The sequence below is a fragment of the Brienomyrus brachyistius genome, chromosome 21 (assembly GCF_023856365.1).
Source record: "Brienomyrus brachyistius isolate T26 chromosome 21, BBRACH_0.4, whole genome shotgun sequence".
Lineage (NCBI taxonomy): Eukaryota > Metazoa > Chordata > Actinopteri > Osteoglossiformes > Mormyridae > Brienomyrus > Brienomyrus brachyistius.
Window position 1 is genome coordinate 12,491,556 of NC_064553.1, and position 18,793 is coordinate 12,510,348.

The 18,793-nt window shown below is 44.3% G+C and overlaps 2 protein-coding genes across 3 annotated transcripts; both read left to right on the forward strand.

Moving 5' to 3' along the window:
• Positions 1 to 340: 340 nt before the first annotated feature.
• cdc34b (cell division cycle 34 homolog (S. cerevisiae) b) lies at positions 341 to 7,289 on the forward strand. Of its 2 annotated transcripts, XR_007384353.1 has the most exons (6): positions 341 to 1,159; positions 4,615 to 4,701; positions 4,799 to 4,896; positions 5,441 to 5,575; positions 5,682 to 5,962; positions 6,004 to 7,289. XR_007384353.1 is itself a non-coding variant. In XM_048989017.1 (5 exons), the coding sequence occupies exons 1-5, from the start codon at positions 974 to 976 to the stop codon at positions 5,893 to 5,895; spliced, it is 720 nt and encodes a 239-aa protein (XP_048844974.1). In that variant the 5' UTR covers positions 341 to 973; the 3' UTR covers positions 5,896 to 5,972. The 2 variants fall into 2 exon arrangements, 1 of the variants encoding a protein (XP_048844974.1); XM_048989017.1 differs by lacking the exon at positions 6,004 to 7,289 and having other exon boundaries at positions 5,682 to 5,972.
• Positions 7,290 to 12,500: 5,211 nt separating this feature from the next.
• On the forward strand, positions 12,501 to 18,437 carry LOC125716531 (C2 calcium-dependent domain-containing protein 4C-like). Its single transcript, XM_048988943.1, has 2 exons — positions 12,501 to 12,634; positions 14,700 to 18,437. The coding sequence occupies exon 2, from the start codon at positions 14,739 to 14,741 to the stop codon at positions 16,020 to 16,022; it is 1,284 nt and encodes a 427-aa protein (XP_048844900.1). The 5' UTR covers positions 12,501 to 12,634; positions 14,700 to 14,738; the 3' UTR covers positions 16,023 to 18,437.
• The last annotated feature ends 356 nt before the right edge of the window (positions 18,438 to 18,793 follow it).

The window sequence follows — 18,793 nt, forward strand, 5'->3', positions numbered from 1 at the left end:
TAAACAAAACAAATTCCGTTTAAATGACGCATATGACATATTATTACACAAATGTTCAAAAACAAGCCAAACTACGTTACCATTTTGACATCGTAAGGCGTGCTCAGGCGTGACCTCTGGGAATATGGGAAGTGAAGTTTTATGGATGCACTTTCAAATGGAAAAAGAGCTGATACTCCGTTTAAACGAATATATCTAACGAGGTCGAACGACATATAAAAAGACAACACAGTTACTCAACGCTAACGTACATGTCACTAGAATGTTTGCTTCTTGCAATTTTGGCCTTTTGGAAGTACTTCATTTCCCAGAGAACCTTGCGTCAGTTCCCGCTGATTGGCTTTTACTTTAGAGACCGCCTTAGAACGACACATTTTAGCAAACAGCTGCGAGTTATAGACGGGGATAGAATTGCTCGATCGGTCGAATGTTGGATAAGTTACTTATTTTTGGTATCGAAAAGCATCTGTTTGGTCGGTGTTTTATTTGTAATGCGCCTGTTCCGACGGTGGTTTAGCATTAGCTCATCGAGTGGGTTGCGTTTAGCTAGGTAGATGAAACGGCTAATGGTTGATAGTTTGGTAGTGAAGAACTAAAGAGGAAAGAAGAAACAAACAAAGGAGGGTGACTGCGTTGGTTTCGCTCGAAATAGTCCGGCTTTTGAGTTGTGAGTGGGTTAGTGTTCGAGTTACACGGATACGGGATAGCCGGTGACTTGTTCGGTCAGTTAGAACGCCGTTAGCTAGCCAGACGTTTTTGTTTGTGTGGGAGGCTTGTCGAAATATTAGCCAAAGCTAATAATTTACGACGGAACAAGTGTCGCTATCGAGATTAAACAAAAGGCGGACCCTTTCCCTATAACTTGGGCGACTCGATATTTAGTTTCTGTCCGTGTTTTGAGAGGGGAGTTTGGAGAGCTATTTAGCTGGTTAACTGGTTAGCCGGGGGGGAGCTAAACGGGTTGCGGCGGAATATGGCTCAGCATGGACAACAACATGTAGCGAGCTCCCAAAAGGCGTTAATGTTAGAGATGAAGAGTCTCCAGGAGGAGCCGGTCGAGGGCTTTAAGATAACTTTGGTGGACGAAGCCGACCTGTACAACTGGGAAGTTGCGATTTTCGGACCCCCGAACACCCACTACGAAGGCGGATATTTTAAGGTGAGGGGAGCCGACGTCCGTTTCCGCGAACGGGGAACCATTCCGGTTTCTGCGTAGCGTCGTTCCGCAATTGCCGTCGGTGATTATTTGAATATTTAAAGTTCAAGCACATTAAAATGTGTTCGCGAAGCCCGTAGTTTGTTTATGTTGGTCTCGGATCATCTTTCGGCCCCTACGATAACCAGCATCGTTGCTTTGTTCAGTGTCCTCGCCATCGATGGTGTATTTATTATCGCCTTTCTCCTTTGTTGTCGTTGTATTCCATACGATTGAGGGAAAATTTGTCGGAACATCAGTACGTCGTTGGTATGTAGTTACATTTTATAATGTATAAGACGTGGAAACGCATTTCTCGCTGGTCTTTTGTTCTTTTTTTGTTTCGTCTGTCAGTGACAATATACCCACACCCCCACTCGGTGTCACTTCATGACAAACAGGCATGCATATTTTTTACTTGATTAATTAAATACCACCGCATAATCCATATATATTTTATAAACGTTGAGTGTCGCTTTTCTGCTGGTTTTTGATTAACTGGTTTACGGATTATGTGTTTGTACTTGTACGATTACCCTGTAATTGAAGTGGTTGGTAGGTTTTATTCGCAGATTTGTTAAAAACGACTGTGTGGAGACATGGCTGGTTATTTCTAACTTTTCGGAAGTTTTTTTTAATCTGTACTTTGTAGTTTTTCTCTTGAATGTTGAATTTCCTTTTGGCTTGCCTTACACGTCGCTGCATTGTCTTTTGTTATATCCTCTCTGCTGTACAAAGCCCATCAGGTCTTGCCAGTTTCCAGATCATCTTTTAAATAGCTGTTTTGTTTTATTTGTTGGGTTGGTGATCTTGATTACTGGTTGTCATGAAGTCTTGATCTGCTTTAAAAAAATCGCAGATCAAGTTGTCAGTGAGGCGGAGTTGGTGGAGCGATGACGTGAATAAATCACGTCCCAAACAAACGCGTGTCGCGTGCATCTGCTCGAGATTGCAGAAGACGCCACGCGAATTATGAAATTGCGGTTGTCGTCTGCTTTGTAGTCTTAGTGTTTATTAAATGCCGAATCTGTGGTTGCTTTCTGTGTAGGTATATTGGCGTGTGTAAAGAGAGCAGCCCTCTTGGCAGCTTGTATATCCAAAGAGCGCACACTCAGCAGTCTTCATTGGTAACGAAGCCTATCTGGTAGCCTAATATATTACTAAACTCGTATGAATTTGTATGAACACACAGCTTCAGTTGTAGGGCTGGAGCTTTTGTTTCTCAGTGGTTCCCTCATTTACTCCCAGGACAGAGTGATCCTGCTGGGGTGGTGGCTGTAAATAGAGGTCCTTCGGGTAGTACACAGGAGCAATAATAGCACAGGACGGCGAGCTGTGATGTCTGGCTGTGAAAGAGTTAAGCAGCTAGCATCTGACTGTTTGGCTTAGATTTGCAAAGGCGCTGATTAGATCTTCAGGCCTTGTGGTGTACTTTGGTTGAGCTTCGAGATGGCCCTGGGTTCTATGCCGCCATTGGGTGGTTGCTAGTGGCAGCCCTAGGATAACAGACCGGTAAACAACTCGGAGGCTGTTGCTTTGCTTAACGAATCCCATCAGACTCGGGTTATGTCATGTGTCACTGAACACTTCCTCTCTTTATGGAGCGGCCTGCTAAGCCAGGAGTTTCAATACTGTCTCCTGTTACTGCAATGGAACTGCAGTGCTCAGAGACAGTGCCCAATGTGTGCTTTCTCCAGAATTGCTGTTTTTTTTTTTTTTTTTTTTTTGTGCTTTGCACAGTGGTATCTAGGGCCCTGTGCTTGTACACGCAGGCTTACAGCTGGAGTGCGAAACCTGCTTAACACTGCAGGATATATGTAAGAGAATCCAGATAAATTAGAAAACTGTTCTCTAGGTCCCAGGGCACTGGAGTCCAGAGAGATGGGGAGAAAACACCCCACTCTCTGCTAGACTGATTTGGAGGGGTGCAGAGGCACTTGTACTGATCCAGAGCCACCCAGTGTCAGATTACAGCCTGCCCTCTGCTCTAGAAGTGTCACTAATCAGGTGATCTGGAGTTTCTTGGACTCTTACTTTCCGTGAAGTGTTTGTTGGTGCCCTCTCTAAGTTGGAGGACATTTTGATTTTTACTGTTTTGGCTTCAGGTGTGCTGATCTGGTTTTATCCAGTGCCCGTAGTCCACATTTGCTCTGTTCTGCCTTCCCGCACTGCTGAAGATGGGGTTTGGGTCACAATCATTGGACACTTCAGATTGGCAGACGGTTGGCGTTCCAGATATAACACCTACATTATCCATGAGGCATTTTAAGCAGAACTTTTAAAAAGCATCTTTACCACAAGCAGACTTTGTATTCCACTCCACTCAATATTTACTGATGTGGATCCTCATCTTTGTCGCTTATTTGCTTAGGATGTTGTGGAATAGGGGAGAACTCCCTCTCGTGGTTGAAGAGGGGTTGTTATAGTATTAGAGGCAGAAGTGGAGTGTGTGTGATGTGAAAAGGGAGGGGTGTACTTTTAAACGCTCTGCCGCTCGATGTGCTGGCATTCTCTGTTCCTGTGATGGATGTAAACATGTGGCCAGATGCACAGTCTTTCTTTGGTTCTGTGGTTTTTGATCGGCCCTTAGTGCTTGAGGAGCCATTAGGAAGTATAGTGAGTGTATGAAATTTGTATGGCTTCTGTATGGATCTCTAGAGATTCAGAATTCTCTCTAAATGGTATGTAGGGTCGGTGCTTAGTTTGCATGCAGCCTTGTTAGGAGTCTTTGTACTCAGCATGACACCTTATGTGTAAGCCCACCTGCTTTCTTTAAAGACCAAGCCTGGTCGTAGTTTAACACTTTTGTAGTCTGTAGGTGGAAGCGCAGTGCTGCTGTTAGAGATTTTTTTTTTTGCTGACTTTAATAAAGCCATTTGTATGAGGAGGGGAAAAAACAGGCTGTCTTTTCAGGTGAGCTTAATTTTATTTGCTGTAGTAGGATAGGATGCAGGCACACATGAGGTGAGCATGTTAAGTGGAATTAAAGGTATTTTATATGGTGAGCTGGCACATGAGTACTGGGATCCATACACACATTTCACTAAGTTTCAAAGTGCAGACTTGATTTGCAGTTGTGGCTGCTAACTTGGGGTTTAAGTGTACCCCCCCGCCCTGATCAGATTCTCCTGATCCATGGGGAGAGGGAACTGTTACTGAGGTTTGGTGGACCTGGAACAGATGGTGCACAAGACTGTCAGGCTTGGGCAGGTGATCTGTGAGCAGGAGCGATATGTTAGAGGAGGAGAGTCATGGTGACAGCTGAGGGCATCTCAACATTCTAGGTCTTTCTAATGGTGGTTGGATTTATTTTGAACGTTTTAGTACATGCCTTATTTTGAGCAATGAGTATTTTTCTTTTTAAATCTTGAAGTGATCTTGAGTACACCTGTTAACAACTTTCTCATTTCTGTTTCCAGGCTCGTATCAAGTTCCCCATCGATTACCCATACTCCCCACCGGCCTTTCGCTTTCTTACCAAGATGTGGCACCCAAACATCTATGAGGTAGGAACCGTTTACTCGTCTTGCTAAGCTAAACAGGTGGTCTCGAAGTGCTTATGGGGCTACAGGCGTAGGCCATGACGCTATGAATATTTTCCAGAACGGTGATGTCTGCATCTCCATCCTGCACCCTCCAGTGGATGACCCCCAGAGTGGGGAGCTGCCCTCAGAGCGATGGAACCCTACACAGAATGTCAGGTAGCACTCCATGCTGGCATAAGAGGGGGAGTTATGATCTTGGAGTGTTGGTGTTAACTTGAACACTAGTGACCAACACTAACATCCACCTTCAGAATAGGTGAAAACAGGTTTTATTTCTGTATAACTGGCTGCCTTGTTTGTGGCCATATTAGAATAATATCTGTCTGATATTGCAGGAATGTGATTTGTGTGGCTTGTCCTGCCACCCTCCCCTCCCCCCAAATATCATACTATAACCCTTCAATAAAACACTGACCTCAGGTTGTCAGGATCTGCATTTCCCCTCATTGTGGGTCCCTTGTCTCGGATTATTTGATCTTACTGCTTCTGGAATTGTAGGTATTTGCTATGAATTTGAATAAGTCCAATACTAGTGGTGCTTTGTATTACCAGGGCTATATTTGGGTTTTTGTGGTTGTTCTAGAAAACTGTTGGGCAAAAATTTACTTTGGCTGACTCGGTGTTATTTCCTTTCTGAATTTAACAAATCGATATTGGTTTGCCTGCACAGAAGATGACGCTCTCTCTCTCTTACTCGAAGGACCATTCTTCTGAGCGTTATCTCTCTGCTGAATGAGCCCAACACCTCGTCACCAGCCAACGTAGACGCTTCCGTCATGTACCGCAAGTGGCGGGACAGCAAGGGCAAGGACCGGGAGTACACGGAGATCATCAGGTGCCCGTGTCGCGCGTCGTGAGGACGGTGGTGTTGGTTGTGGGTTGGGACCATTAGCGTCATTTGCTCCTGGGGTTGTGACCTGTTTGTGCATCTTTGTGTGTAGGAAACAGGTGCAGGCTACCAAAGCCGAGGCAGAGCGCGATGGCGTGAAAGTGCCCACCACACTGGCGGAGTACTGTGTCCGGACACGTGCACCTCCCCCCGACGAGGGTTCGGACCTTTTCTACGATGACTATTACGATGACGAGGAGCTGGAGGATGAGGCTGACGAGGATTGTTGTTACGACGAGGATGACTCTGGAACGGAGGATTCGTGACGCCTTTCCTGCCCGAAGGACGCTAAACTCGTCTCCCATCCCCATCTCAGCCCTTCACACATCAGCTCAGAGTGCCCCCCCCCCCACGGGTGCTCCCCCCCCCCCACCCAGAGTGCCCGGCTGCATCCCGCTTTTTAAATACAAATCAGTTTTTTGAAACACTACAAACGTTTTAGATTTGTGTTCATTGTCGGATGTGTATGTTCATTAACCCAGATCATGTTATACCAAGTGATGACCCCGCCCCCAGCTCATGGCCCCCAGACTTCTCTGCATTAAACAGGCCTTGGCTCTGGGTGTCGCACTAAGCCAGGCTTCTGGTATTTCGAGCCCCTCCCCTCGAATGAAATCGCCAAAGCCCCGGTGACCCGCCCCCACCACCATCCCTTCCCTTTACTCCCTGGCTTTTGAGAACATGGGAAGGAAGAGATCAGCCAGCTTAGCAATAAATGTGTGTGTGAGGTTTCAAAGTCATGGTGGACATGTAAATGTTACCCCCCCCCCCCTTTTTTTTTTTTAAGCACAGGCTACCTTGTAGCTAGTAGCTCATGCCACTCCCCCTGTGACCCTTTCTACACCGTGGTGAAAAGTCAGCCTTTGTTTCGCCCCTGTGTGAGGGGGCCACTTCTGTACTCCTGATTCAACTCTCAAGTTTTTAGATGCCAGTGACAGCCAGCGCTTTGTAAGCAGCCCCACTGTATTATGGCTCCTGGCAAGGAATAAAATGAGAACAACTGAAATGCTAGTTGTGCACAAGAGGTAAAGCTCCTGGTAGAGAGAGAGAGAGAGGGCTCCACCTGTAGTCATCCGTCTGAATTGAGTGCAAACCAACTGCGGCCTGTTTGCCTTGCAGGCACAGGCTGATATAGTAGAAGTCTGCCTGTACGGCTGTAGGTGAACCAGCTGGTAAGATCACCCATCGTATGGAATGTACTTGTGTTTTGTGCATCTCATATCTTCCCTTTAGGCAGTTTCTTTTCAAGGATTTCTTTAAAAGGATGTCCAAATTGCTCTGGTTTCATCTTGGTTTTAAATATAAAATTTAAGAATATTGTGTTCTGTTCGGATGAATGGGTTTAATGCCGCGATTCATGATCATGTATCCCCTCCTCAGTCTAATTGGGCAAAAGCATCGGCAAGGACACTTGAGCGTTTTGAAAGCTTAAAAACAATCTCAGGATGAATAAAGGAAAATGGATTTTTCTTCTCCCCCCCCTTCTCTCCCAAGTATCACTGAGTCTGCCAGCAGCTGTGAAGGTCCTCCAAGTCTCTGCTTGCAGACTGTTTACAATCTTTATGCACACATTGAAATGCTGACGATCACTTTTCTTATGGTTTGTAAATGTATTTAAAACTGAAATAAATAACCTTTTAATAGGTTTTTGTGAATTAAATGGTAGCGTCGCTGTGTCCAATTCTTGTGAAGTTCTTGTAAGGACCTGCTACTGAAGATATTTGAGTGGTATCGCAGCTGCGAGGGCCAGTTAAATCCTTTCCCAAGCTCTGCATGGGACTCTGGCTGCCTCAGGCAGGTAGACATGACTGTGTGGTGGTACATATTGTACTCGAGGGTGTTGCTTGTCTCAATCTGAGTCGTATGTCTTCCACAAAAAAAACATACACGTGCCGCTTTTTGCTCTGCGTGGGTTTCTAACGTGCTATGTTACTGTCATATTTGCTTAAAAGCACCTGATGGCTGCGTCATTAGCTCTGAGAGCTGAAACTGATTTAAAGGTGAAGGCAAACATAAATATCTGGTACCTAATGAGGCTGTTTTACAGTCCAGGTGAGTTTAAGGGCGGTGTACACAAGGCTCTGTGTTGAGTCTTAGGCCTTGTCCATGTGTATATGGGTATTTCTTAAAAATTATCTTCCATTATTAAGAAAAGATCTGTCCACATGAAATGCTAAATTGCGCTGTCAAGAGCTTGCCAAAGCAACAGCCAATGATAAAACTTGGCTTTGTTGGCCAATCAGAAGCCTTGTTAGCAGTTCTGCTAGGCTACAAACGACTAGTGTGGACAATGTCAAAGTAGACAATGGCGCACAATCTGACGTCACATGCCAAAAGGTCCCTTTTCTCTACACATCGACACTGAAAATGGGAGTCTCTGAAAATCTTCACCCTGGATGGGTTTTTGCGAAAGCTCCGTTCTCGGTGACTTGTGGACAAAAGGCCGAAACACATAGAAAAAACTACGTTTTAAAAAAATACCCGTGTACATGTGGACAATGCCTTCGGCCTAGTGCATAGCGCTCTAAGAATTATTCAGGGGTATTGTAACCCCTAGCCATACTCTGTTCTCTTCTAGGCCGTTCCTGTCTTGTGGACATTTTATGACTGCCAAGCGTCTCCCAAATCACCTTAGTCAGTTACTTGCCATAAAGATTTACTTATACTAAAAGTACCCGTACTAGTTTTGGGCTAAGTACAACTAAAAACCCGTGGGGTGCTTTGTTGGGTACAGGAGGCACATGGTCTGTACACCTTAGGCACCCTATCAAGGGCAGTGGCAACAGTAAAGGATTTCCTGATGCCTTCCTCGCCTACTCTGTACAGGGGGATTGGTTTACTCATCTAAGATGAACAATTGTTACTCTTCAATAAACACACTGAAAAGCCTGCATGGATTTGTTTAGCTTTTTTTTTACCTCCACCCCCCTCCTCCTACCCCCATATGTTTTGTAATCTCCCAGATTAGGAATTTGACCCTTTAGCCAATAGATGGCAGTGAAGCTTCTGCTGCGTTTAATTGCCGTGCCACTTATTTGTTACCTGAAATGTCATTAAACCCATCAGGCAAGCAGGCAAATCGAAATGGGCAGAGGCAGTCTGCTGTCCGCATCCACGGTCCTGTTAGGTCTGTGTACAGGCAGTCTGTACAGGGTCTGATGACAGTCAGGCTGGAGGTTTGTTAATATAAGTGCAGATTATGAAATTTGCCGTCCAATGTGGGATTTTTTTTTAATTTTATTTTAATACCTGAAAAAAATGTTTAGTCTGAGTGTATCTAAGAAGCAGCCACACTGTACCGTCTGTTACCGTTACCTGGCGTGTGGTCCTATCGAAAATGACATTTGTGTGTTTGAAATGCGGCAAGGCCCCACCTCTGTGCCTTATAGTAGTGGATTGTGCGGCTTGCTGGATATGGACGCAGGCTTATAAAATGAAGGCTTCCAGTTTAAGTCATATTGGACCCGAAAGAATGGTCACAATTGCTTCATCAGACAAATATATAAAACTATTGAAAGTCCAGTGACTACCAGTGATTGTTAAGCAGCCCGATATCCAATATATAAGTTTATTATCATAGTGGTGAAAAAAGTTTACATTATGAGCCTTCGTCCTCTGCTTAGAGTCATGGGAACACATTTATTGACCACTGTCACATGACACATTTGAGTCTCTCTATGCTTATACTGTTTAAGAGCTGAGAGTTAATCTAGGGTTGGTCGTATGTTTTGGAATTACCAGACTGGGGCTAAATTGCGACACTCACTTACTTCGGGGAACTGGCCACATTACTTTTGGCACACTTGCACTGTAATTGTGCTCCAACATCAACTGGGCTCCTCGCCCCTAAGTTATGTTCACTGTTTTTTTGTTTAGTTTTTCTGTTCAAGTTGCGTTGCTCATTTACGTAGGGGGTTGGCTTAGTTCCTGGGACAAGTGGGGGTGTGTTCCATCTTTATGGAGGGAAATGGCACTGCCGTCTGGTGAAGCAGAGTCTTTGGGCTGGCCTCGGACGCAGCGGGGAGCGGGGTGCATCTAGTGGCGTGCGGCGGCCAGCGAGTTCTGCCGGCGCCCTCACGCTGAGAATGAGGTGGAGAAGGAGGGGAGGGTGGGGGAAACTCCTTGCCAAATGTCAGAAAACTGTGGCTTCGTCGCTATGGAAACCGATTGGAAAGAGACAAGTGAGGAGAATGGCGCAGCGTTTGTCACACGTCTGCTTCATCCCGGCCCGCAACTTACGGGGGATGTCAAGAAGGCGCGCGGACGCCCCGCGCGCTCCAAGTGGGGAGTCTCAGCGCGTGGAACAGTTCAGAAAGCCATGCAAGCTTATGATAATATTTTTTTCAATGTGCGTTCACTTGTTTAAAGACTTGTTTAAAAATACATGTACGTTATTGCATAGCATAGTCAGTTACCTACACAAATCGATGTCAATGTGTATTGTTTTTATGCATTGTGGTTTTTTTTTTACTTCACAGATAGTCATCTGTTGAGTAGTTTTGCGTAAGCCTGCTTTTATTTCACTATGTAGGACTTGAAATGTCAAACAGATGTATTTTTATTTGTGGTATATTTTGTCAGCCTTTGTAACATTTAAAAGAAAATCGCACAATGTTCCATAATCACACCAACAGTTTTCTACTTAGCCGAAGAGGATATTTTCTCGATAGCGAAGATTCGAGGCCAAGTAGTTTTCCCCCGGGCAAACCACGCTTACGTGTCCATCTGGAAGCATGAGACAAGGTCCGATGCCGGCAATCAATTGGAAACTGCAGTAGACAGTGTCGCCAGCTGGCGGTGAACAAACCATAGTGTCTGTTTTTTGCATTCAGCAGTAGAAAGTGACCAAGAAGTTTGTAAACCCTGACGTTGTAGAAAGTGGCACTATGCGCGCGCGCGTGCGTGTGTTTGTGTGTGTGTGTTTGGCTGTGTGTGTGTGTGTGTTTGGTTGTGTGTTGTAGGGATCTTGTATATATTACATTGTGGGCACCAAATGTCCCCACAGTGTAACAAAAACCTGTAACCTTTTACCTTATAGGGACATTTTTTTCGGTCATCACAAGGATAACTTGTAATTAATAAAAATCTGTGAACGCGATAATAATAATAATAATAATAATAAATACAAAAAATACCCATAAGTCTTGTATTTCGTTTGGTTACTTTTGGTTAAGCTTGGGGCTGGGTAGGGGTTAAGGTTGTCATTGTTAGCATTTGGGTTCTTCCAATAAAAGAAAAAAAAACAAAACAAATTGACGGTCGCCACAAAGATATAAATACAAACGTGTGTGTGCGTGTGTGTGTGTGTGTGAGAGAGAGAGAGAGAGAGAGAGAGACAGAGAGGGAGGGGAGAGAAAGATTGAGATTGAGTGAGTGAATCAAGAACAACATATCCATCCTACCTGGTAACCACTTTGATATCAAGAATTTCGAAGATCTCTCCTGTCCCGTTCGATTTCGATGTTCAATCCCTATTACATTTCTGGTAGAGGTTAAGTTATTTGTTGCGCGAACAATCTGAATACATTTTCGCCACATTCAGCACAACAATAAGCGAGGGACTTTTACATTAGCGAGGTGCCAGTCATCCGTGACTTACCGGAAACCAGGGAAATTAGACTAGATGTGCTCACCAGGGCACTGCAACCACTGCAACGTGCAGTTCCTCTCCTGGCAATTAGTTAATTGCATTTTAATGTTCGCAGGAAAAGAGGCTATGTTATAGTCCATTTCTCTGAGCTGAATAAAATACGACCAGACTGGTGAGGCAAACCCACTACTAATGTAATATTTCGGGTATTTCAAATGCATTTGTGCTTCATGCTTGGAGCATTTAGAGGGGAAAATACAAGATCTGCAGGTAAACTAACGTCACTTGCAGTTTGCTTCGGTTTTTCAATGATTATGCCGAAGCTATCGTTAGCATAATGTTTCTTTCCGGTTTGCTTGAATGTTCCCAATTAAAATTTCATGTATATCAAGTATAGAAACTGCATTGTAATAGCAAATAACACGAGTGTCATAATATTTCATAATAAACTGTTACAAGCTAGCTGACTTCAGCAACACTTCGGTTGTTACTGTTACTCTTGCGCGATATGTTTATATGATGTTTTCCATCTCTTTGGTATCACATCACCATTCCAAGACCCCCTCTTTTTCATCGCGAAATAAATATACTTGTTGCCTTAGCTCCTGGTTTCCAGGGAAACCGAGGGTCAGAATAGACCCAAAGACAGTGAAACACATTATATTTCATTATTCAGCCAACGTCATTTAAATAGGCTTTACACGGTAAACTTTAGCATCCATGTGAAACATCCTCATTAGGTTTTATTACTGAGGTCGTGTGAATAGTTTAGGCTAAGATACCCCGATAATGCCCTCATTAAACTGATTTAAAAGTGAGATTTGTTGGGCAAAACATTTCGATACTAACATTTTAATATTAAAAATGCTAACATTTTGCTTGACAACATAAATACGTGCTTTAATGACATTCAAGCAGCAGGTGAACACACAAGGTGAAGTTTTTCAGCTGCACGAATATTGCATGAATATGCTATACTTTGACCTTTTTAAACTTCTTTTAATCAGAATTTTAATCAAAGGAAGGTATAGTGAAGGATTTAGATTAATCGATTTCGTTGCACTTTCAGGACACAGATTCGTATTTTTATCCAAGTAAAACGAATATCAAAAGATGAATCGAAGGTTGCTTCGAAGCAGGATCGCAAACCGTTAATTGTCAATAGTGACAGCGGAGCTTAAAAAAGCTCGGATAGTCCAGTAATGCGACTCTCCCATTGGCTGATTTAAGCGAACGCGACCGTGGCGCGGGTATAAATAAGCAGCAGGTACGGGCACCGTTGGCTCACAGTTCAGACTGGAAAAGTTGGTATGAAAGAGGTAGGACGCGGAAAGCCAAGGCGGGCAGAAGACGTTTGTTGACGATTTTCACGCTACTCTCCTACTGAAGCGGAGCAACAACCCATCAATCCACCAGTAAGTTTATTAAATTCAACAGGTGCACGGCAAATACTTTGCGGACCTCAAGTGGGTTTAATAATTACTTTTATCTAAATATTTGGGGTAAATTGTGATTTACGTGCAGAATGTAATAGCCTATACACATCAATATAAACTGTAGTTAGTTAAATATAATCAGTCTAATAACATTTATTAACGAATGGTGACTTTACCGCTTTATTTATTTCGCAGATAAATGTGCAAATGTGCGACCGACTGGGAAGGAAGATGAGGCTAAATTAGTCGTTGCGGATGAATGAAAGATGAATGCGTTGTTTTACCGGCTAGCTTCTAATACCCCAGCTACATCGTCGATCCTTTTACGAAGTACATACGGAGCTTAAAATCACTTTGTTACATGATTGTAATAAACTTTAAATGTTAAACGAGAAAATGAAACAATTTCTTCGCGATTTTTAAACCTTTTATATCGCAGTACCAAAAACCTTCAATGGTTAAGGAAGAAACCATAAAACACCATAAGAGAAATATACGCTCACATTTTAATTAAGTTGCACAGATAAGCAAGCGATTGCGCCTCTCGCATCTTCTGTCTGAAACCGCGTTTATCTGGCCGTGTAAGTTGTTCGATCTATCCCCATAAATACGAAAACATAACGTAGTTCCCTTTACAAATTGGCCGATGTATGTATATATAGATTGTGTAATCTCTAATTTCTGCTCGGAATCTGCGCTGTGAGTCACTTTATATATTCATTAATTACCGTTTTTATTTTAATATCACAGTTTTTGAGTTCTCCAGTGACATTTAAATTTTCTACTTCTGTGGTAACGGGTAATGAAATAACTAGTTGAACTCATGCATGGTTTGAAACGGAAATCAGTGCTCCATTCGATTTTCACGTTCGAAAGGTCGATTATTTATTTTGGCACAGTGAAGCGATGCTGTTGGGGGGAATAATAAAATATACTTTATTAATCCCCGTGGGGAAATTCTCTTTATGCCTCCCCCAACTTGCACTTCGTAGGTGAGAGCAAACCGGAAGCGAAAGGAAGTCACCTGTGGCGGTGCCCAGGTAACTGGGAGTTAAGGGTCTAACTCAAGGGCCCGCAGACTTATTGATCACGGGCACAGACGCACTGAAATATTTGTAAGAGGTGAACATGGAATTATACACATGCCAGTCAACCTGCGGTAACAAGCTTCCCAGATGAATTCATTAGCAAATCGAATGTTTATGGACTAATCTGTCTATATTTAATTGCATTATTGACAATCCATGCATCATAAACACCAGTTATCTTTGGACCACATTTTTCAAGATCGAATCTTGTCACCTCACCATCTATGTCACCTCCATTCTTGTGGCAGAGCCCCAGTAAGTCAGTCTGACACCAAGAACACGCCGTTTATCAAAGTTTCAGACATCAGTACATTATGGCAGCGACACTCCAGGCCTGAACACCACTTAATGGCGGTGGGAAATTGAGCCTAATTGTTGAACATCAGCCTCTAACATAAATTCATGTGAATGACAAGTTACTACAGGTGCTGTGCTTAATGTTCAGTGTTGCTTTCAGTTAGATTAGTATTACAGAGGATGTTTGTTAATTGTAACCTCTGTCCTGGAATTTATAATGTCAAAATTGCAGTGTATCGTCTCATCTTTGTTTAAAACGGGGGTAGGGGAGACAATATTATGTGCCACTTTACAATAGAATTAGAATTTAGTGATCAGTGGTCATTGTTGACACACCACAGCACACAGTGCACAACAATGAAAGGTGTCCTCTGCATTTAACCCATATGTGACTTCGTGACATTGCAAGGGGCAGCTAATTCAGCGCCAATAAGGCTTCCCACATAAAGGGTTTATGAATGGTTTATAATCTTGTTATTAATTAGGTTGTAACACTTTTTGCAAATTATTAATAGACAGTTTTAAACAAGTTATAACAGTTTTCTTTTTATGAATGAGTTAAAACCATTTACAAGTGGCAAAAGGGAGCCTTATTGTAACGTGGTACCCAATATTATGGCATTATGACAGTGACCAGTGTTTCCCCTTTTAACTCGCAGCAACATCCTCTTGCTGGTCTGGACACGTCCAGCTGAACCATGTGGCTCCTGGAGAAGATCCGCGGGTCAATTGACAGCAGCTCGTCTCGGCAGGCAGAGGCCGGGGAGAAGCAGGGAAAGGCCCCCACCTACAGCAATGTCCTCACTCCGGACAAAATCCCTGACTTCTTCATCCCCCCCAAGCTGGTCTGCTGCCCCCCGGAAGGGGAGCCCCCTGACGTTCAGCCTCAGGCAGTGATCCGGGCTTCCAGCTCCGACCAGGCCATCGGCAGCAAGAAGCCCTCAGGCAGCCCCCGCAGTCCACGCAGCCCCCGGCTTATGGGCAGGCTGAGCGGAGACACCAAGAACCTACTGAAGGCTGCTAACCGGCATATAATCCAGATCGAGAGCGCCGACGAGCTGACGGTGGGGGAAATCGGGGAGCTCGCCGCCACCAACGCCGACCCGCAGGCGCAGACGGCCATGTCGCTGCCATACGTACCCAAAGCCCAGACGTCCTACGGCTTCGCCACGCTCATGGAGAGCCCCCACACTCGCCGGAAGGAGTCGTTGTTCCACAGCGAGCACACCAGTCCCATCACGTCGCCCAGCTCCCAACGCAAAAAGGCCGAGGGCAACCACCTGAACCCAGCCGATTGCACCGCCTCGCACATGAACCCGTACCGCTACTTCAGCGGCGGCGAGAGCGACACCTGCTCCTCGGCCGAGTCGTCGCCCTTCAGCTCGCCCCTGCTCTCCCGCTCTGCCTCCCTCCTCAAGATGTTCACCAGCGAGACTCAGGCCAAGGTAGTGAAGGCCAAGAGAAGTTTCGCGCGTCACAGCTCCCTCTCCACGGATGAGTGCAGCTCGGCAGACACCAGTCCCAGCCTGCAGCGTCGGCTCCGCTGTCCACTTAGCTTGGCCGGTGGCGCCGGTAGTGGGGCTGGGACTGTGGATCGGTTGCAGCGTGAGCACACTGTCAACCTGCACCGCAGGGGCACCTTGCGGTTGCGCGTGCACTACGACACGGATTCCTCACGCCTGCGCATCCGGGTGCTAGCTGCCGAGGACCTGTACGACCTGGCCTATGATCTCAAGAGCATCAACTGCTGCGTGGTCCTGTACCTTAACCCCGGCAAGGTGCAGAAACAGAGGAGCACCATTGTCAAGAACAGCCGCAACCCCATCTTCAACGAGGACTTCTTCTTTGACTCGTTGCCCTCCGTGCAGGCGAAGAAGATGGCCGTGAAGATGAAGGTGGTTAACAAAGGGACCAGCCTAAAGAGGGATGTGCGGCTGGGAGAGAGGGAGATCCCTCTCAGGGAGCTGATCACTGGGCTTTAGATCGCTTCCTGTTTCGTTGGAAGGAGATGTCAGCATTGGCAAAGAGAGTATCATGACCCAGCAGCAGTTATTCACTATATTCTCCAGGTACACAAAGTAGAGTTCTCTGGTCCTGCTGGCCATAGCTGCCTCCATTACTGGTCCCCAAATGCATCTCACCGGCCCGTGAACTCAACCTCCAGTTGGACGAACTTTAAATTTACCTTGATTCAGGTCGATAGATTAAGCCGACGTGTGTACATGCGTGCTTCCACGTATGACTTTATATTATGAATGCAGTCTATTTGGGTATCAACCACTTAAGAGTACCTCGTGGTCCCTGCAGTGCCAGTTTGTGTTGTTTAATAATCCGAAATGCAAATGAACGCCACTGAGAGGGTGCCCTGGCTGCAGAATTGCTCTCTCCTCAGAGATTGCTTATAACATTCCGCGTATCTGTCAGCACCAGCCGAGTCCTCATACGTTGCACTGATGCTTGCTCTTGGTGTTTATCCAAAACCGCTGCCTTTATTCCGGCCCTATAATGAGCTTTCATTTTGTGTAGCGAATGACTTCATAAAAGAACACCCACAAGCCTTATTAAGCAATTTATGACACTTAAAGTTTCACAAAGAGTGGCTTCACTTGCTAAAACGTTGGAGGAGTATTGTCGTGTGTGCGGAATGGCTGGCGTTAGAGCCCTTTGTAAAAGATTTATAAGCGTTATTGATGTAGGGGCCCCAAACTCGCAAAATTGTCAAGTATAACAGTATTTATACATATATATCGGTGTTTCTTTTTGTGCATCCGTTACAGGATCTGCATGTCTGCACAAGATATACTATGTTGTGTTAAAAAAAAAAAACAAAAAAAACTGCATGATATTGTCGTACAGACAGCGCTGTAGTGCTCAGGATTTTCCGGTTCACGACAAACAGAAACCAAGTGTGTTTCGGTGTGTAATTGCACTTATGTAGTCTATTCGCACGGTGTCAGGGGATCCAGGACTCCCGACAGAAGATCCCGTCGCCCATTTAGCGCTTCACTTGACGTTTTCAATGATGGGGCTCCATCTTCGTATTATAATGTATCGTCATCTTTTTATGACTTACACCGTCGCGATGCTTCAGATGTGCATCAGAAGTTTTCTTGAAGTGCACTGTAATAAATTTAAAAATATTACTGTTTTTTATAAGTGCCGTTCATATAACGGGGGGCCACAGATCGCCCCGCCATCGTTGGCTAATATAGTCTGTCCATCTGAATGGAGATAAACATTTACTTCGCGTTTGACATTTTTAAGTACGTGAGGTGGTATAAATATTGTGTTCCATTTTAATCGCCAGAGTACGCCTACCAAATATTGTGAATTATTTTTGCAGTAGATGTGTAGGACAGCAAAATTGTTTTAAGTGCTCTTCGTTGTTTTAGGTTGAAGGTACTTGCTGTCCTCTTCATCTAGTATTCCCCGTCAGTTTAACAATAATATGCACAGAATATTTTATCGATGGAAACACTGTTCACTGTTTCAAACCTGTTCAAAATTGCACATTTTTAATACCCAGAATGTAACGTTTGACACGGTGTCCAAACGAAAGGTCTTCCTCTTTTCAGCATCATCAACCAAACAAGTAATCGGATTGCAATTCGCAGTTTTATATCAAGATGGGGAATTAAGCAGGCACTGCTTTAGTGATTTAAAAACGAGTTGTTTTTTTCATGGCCAAACTGCCTCTCAGAACAGAAGCCTTCTTATCCATCTGTCGGCAGACCACTAACCTGTGGTGTCTGTGTTTCAGACTCTCAGATCTCATACTGGAGCCTCTCTAACATGATTTTTTTTCCACTACTGGGAGCATTAATTAAGGTATTACAATTTCTATTTCTAGCGTTCATTAAACTACTGTCAAATTGCAGGTGTTAAATTTCCCATTAATTTGCCATCGCTAGTCCAAGTCGTACGGCGGTTTAATTACGCCGAGGGGTGAGAGGCCTTGATGGGCAGAAATCCGTCGGATTACGGACTGCGAAAGGTTTCCACTCGTCTGCGGAGACGAAGTGGCTCGTTGTGGGGGAGGTGGTTTGATACGGTTTCTGATGATATTTCACTGGAACACATTAAAGATGCCGTACTGACGTGTTGAAGTTCAGGCAGGTTATTAAAAACGAAGTGTCAGGTCTTGTTTGATGCCGGATTTCCTTTTGTGTTTATCAATGATGGGTCACATTCTTTTTTCATGTATAACACTTTTAATTCTGTGTTGTCGAAAACGATGGATTGGATAGTGTGTTTGAGTCATGTACGTGTTTGTATTTTGGAAGAGATTAAAACTGAGTTTATTAGTGGGTTTAATGTGTGCTAAAAGATTCTTGGCGGTATGTTGTTATTTACTGAACAATTATGCAGATCAATAAAAGTAAACATTGCCTTTGAAAGCTTGGCCTGTATATTACAAACTGGGCAACAATGCAGACACACTGGCATCAAGTGAGATATTTGGGTAAGTGTTCAGTGCATGCATGGTGGTTAAGTCCCAGAGTGGTCTTTTCTGTCATCTGGGTCGTAGCTATATGAATTTTGAGCCCCTTGACAAAATGTCACCTTGCAACCCCCCCCCCCCCACCAAAAAAAATACGATATTCATGCTTCTACTATGTCCCTGACTTAGTATCATGTTCCTGAAAATCACGGTGTAGCTGAATTTCTTACAACAGCAATACGTATCAATGCACAAAATAATAACTTGCTTTGGGTAAAACCAACATCTAAGTAAACATCAAAATACACGTTA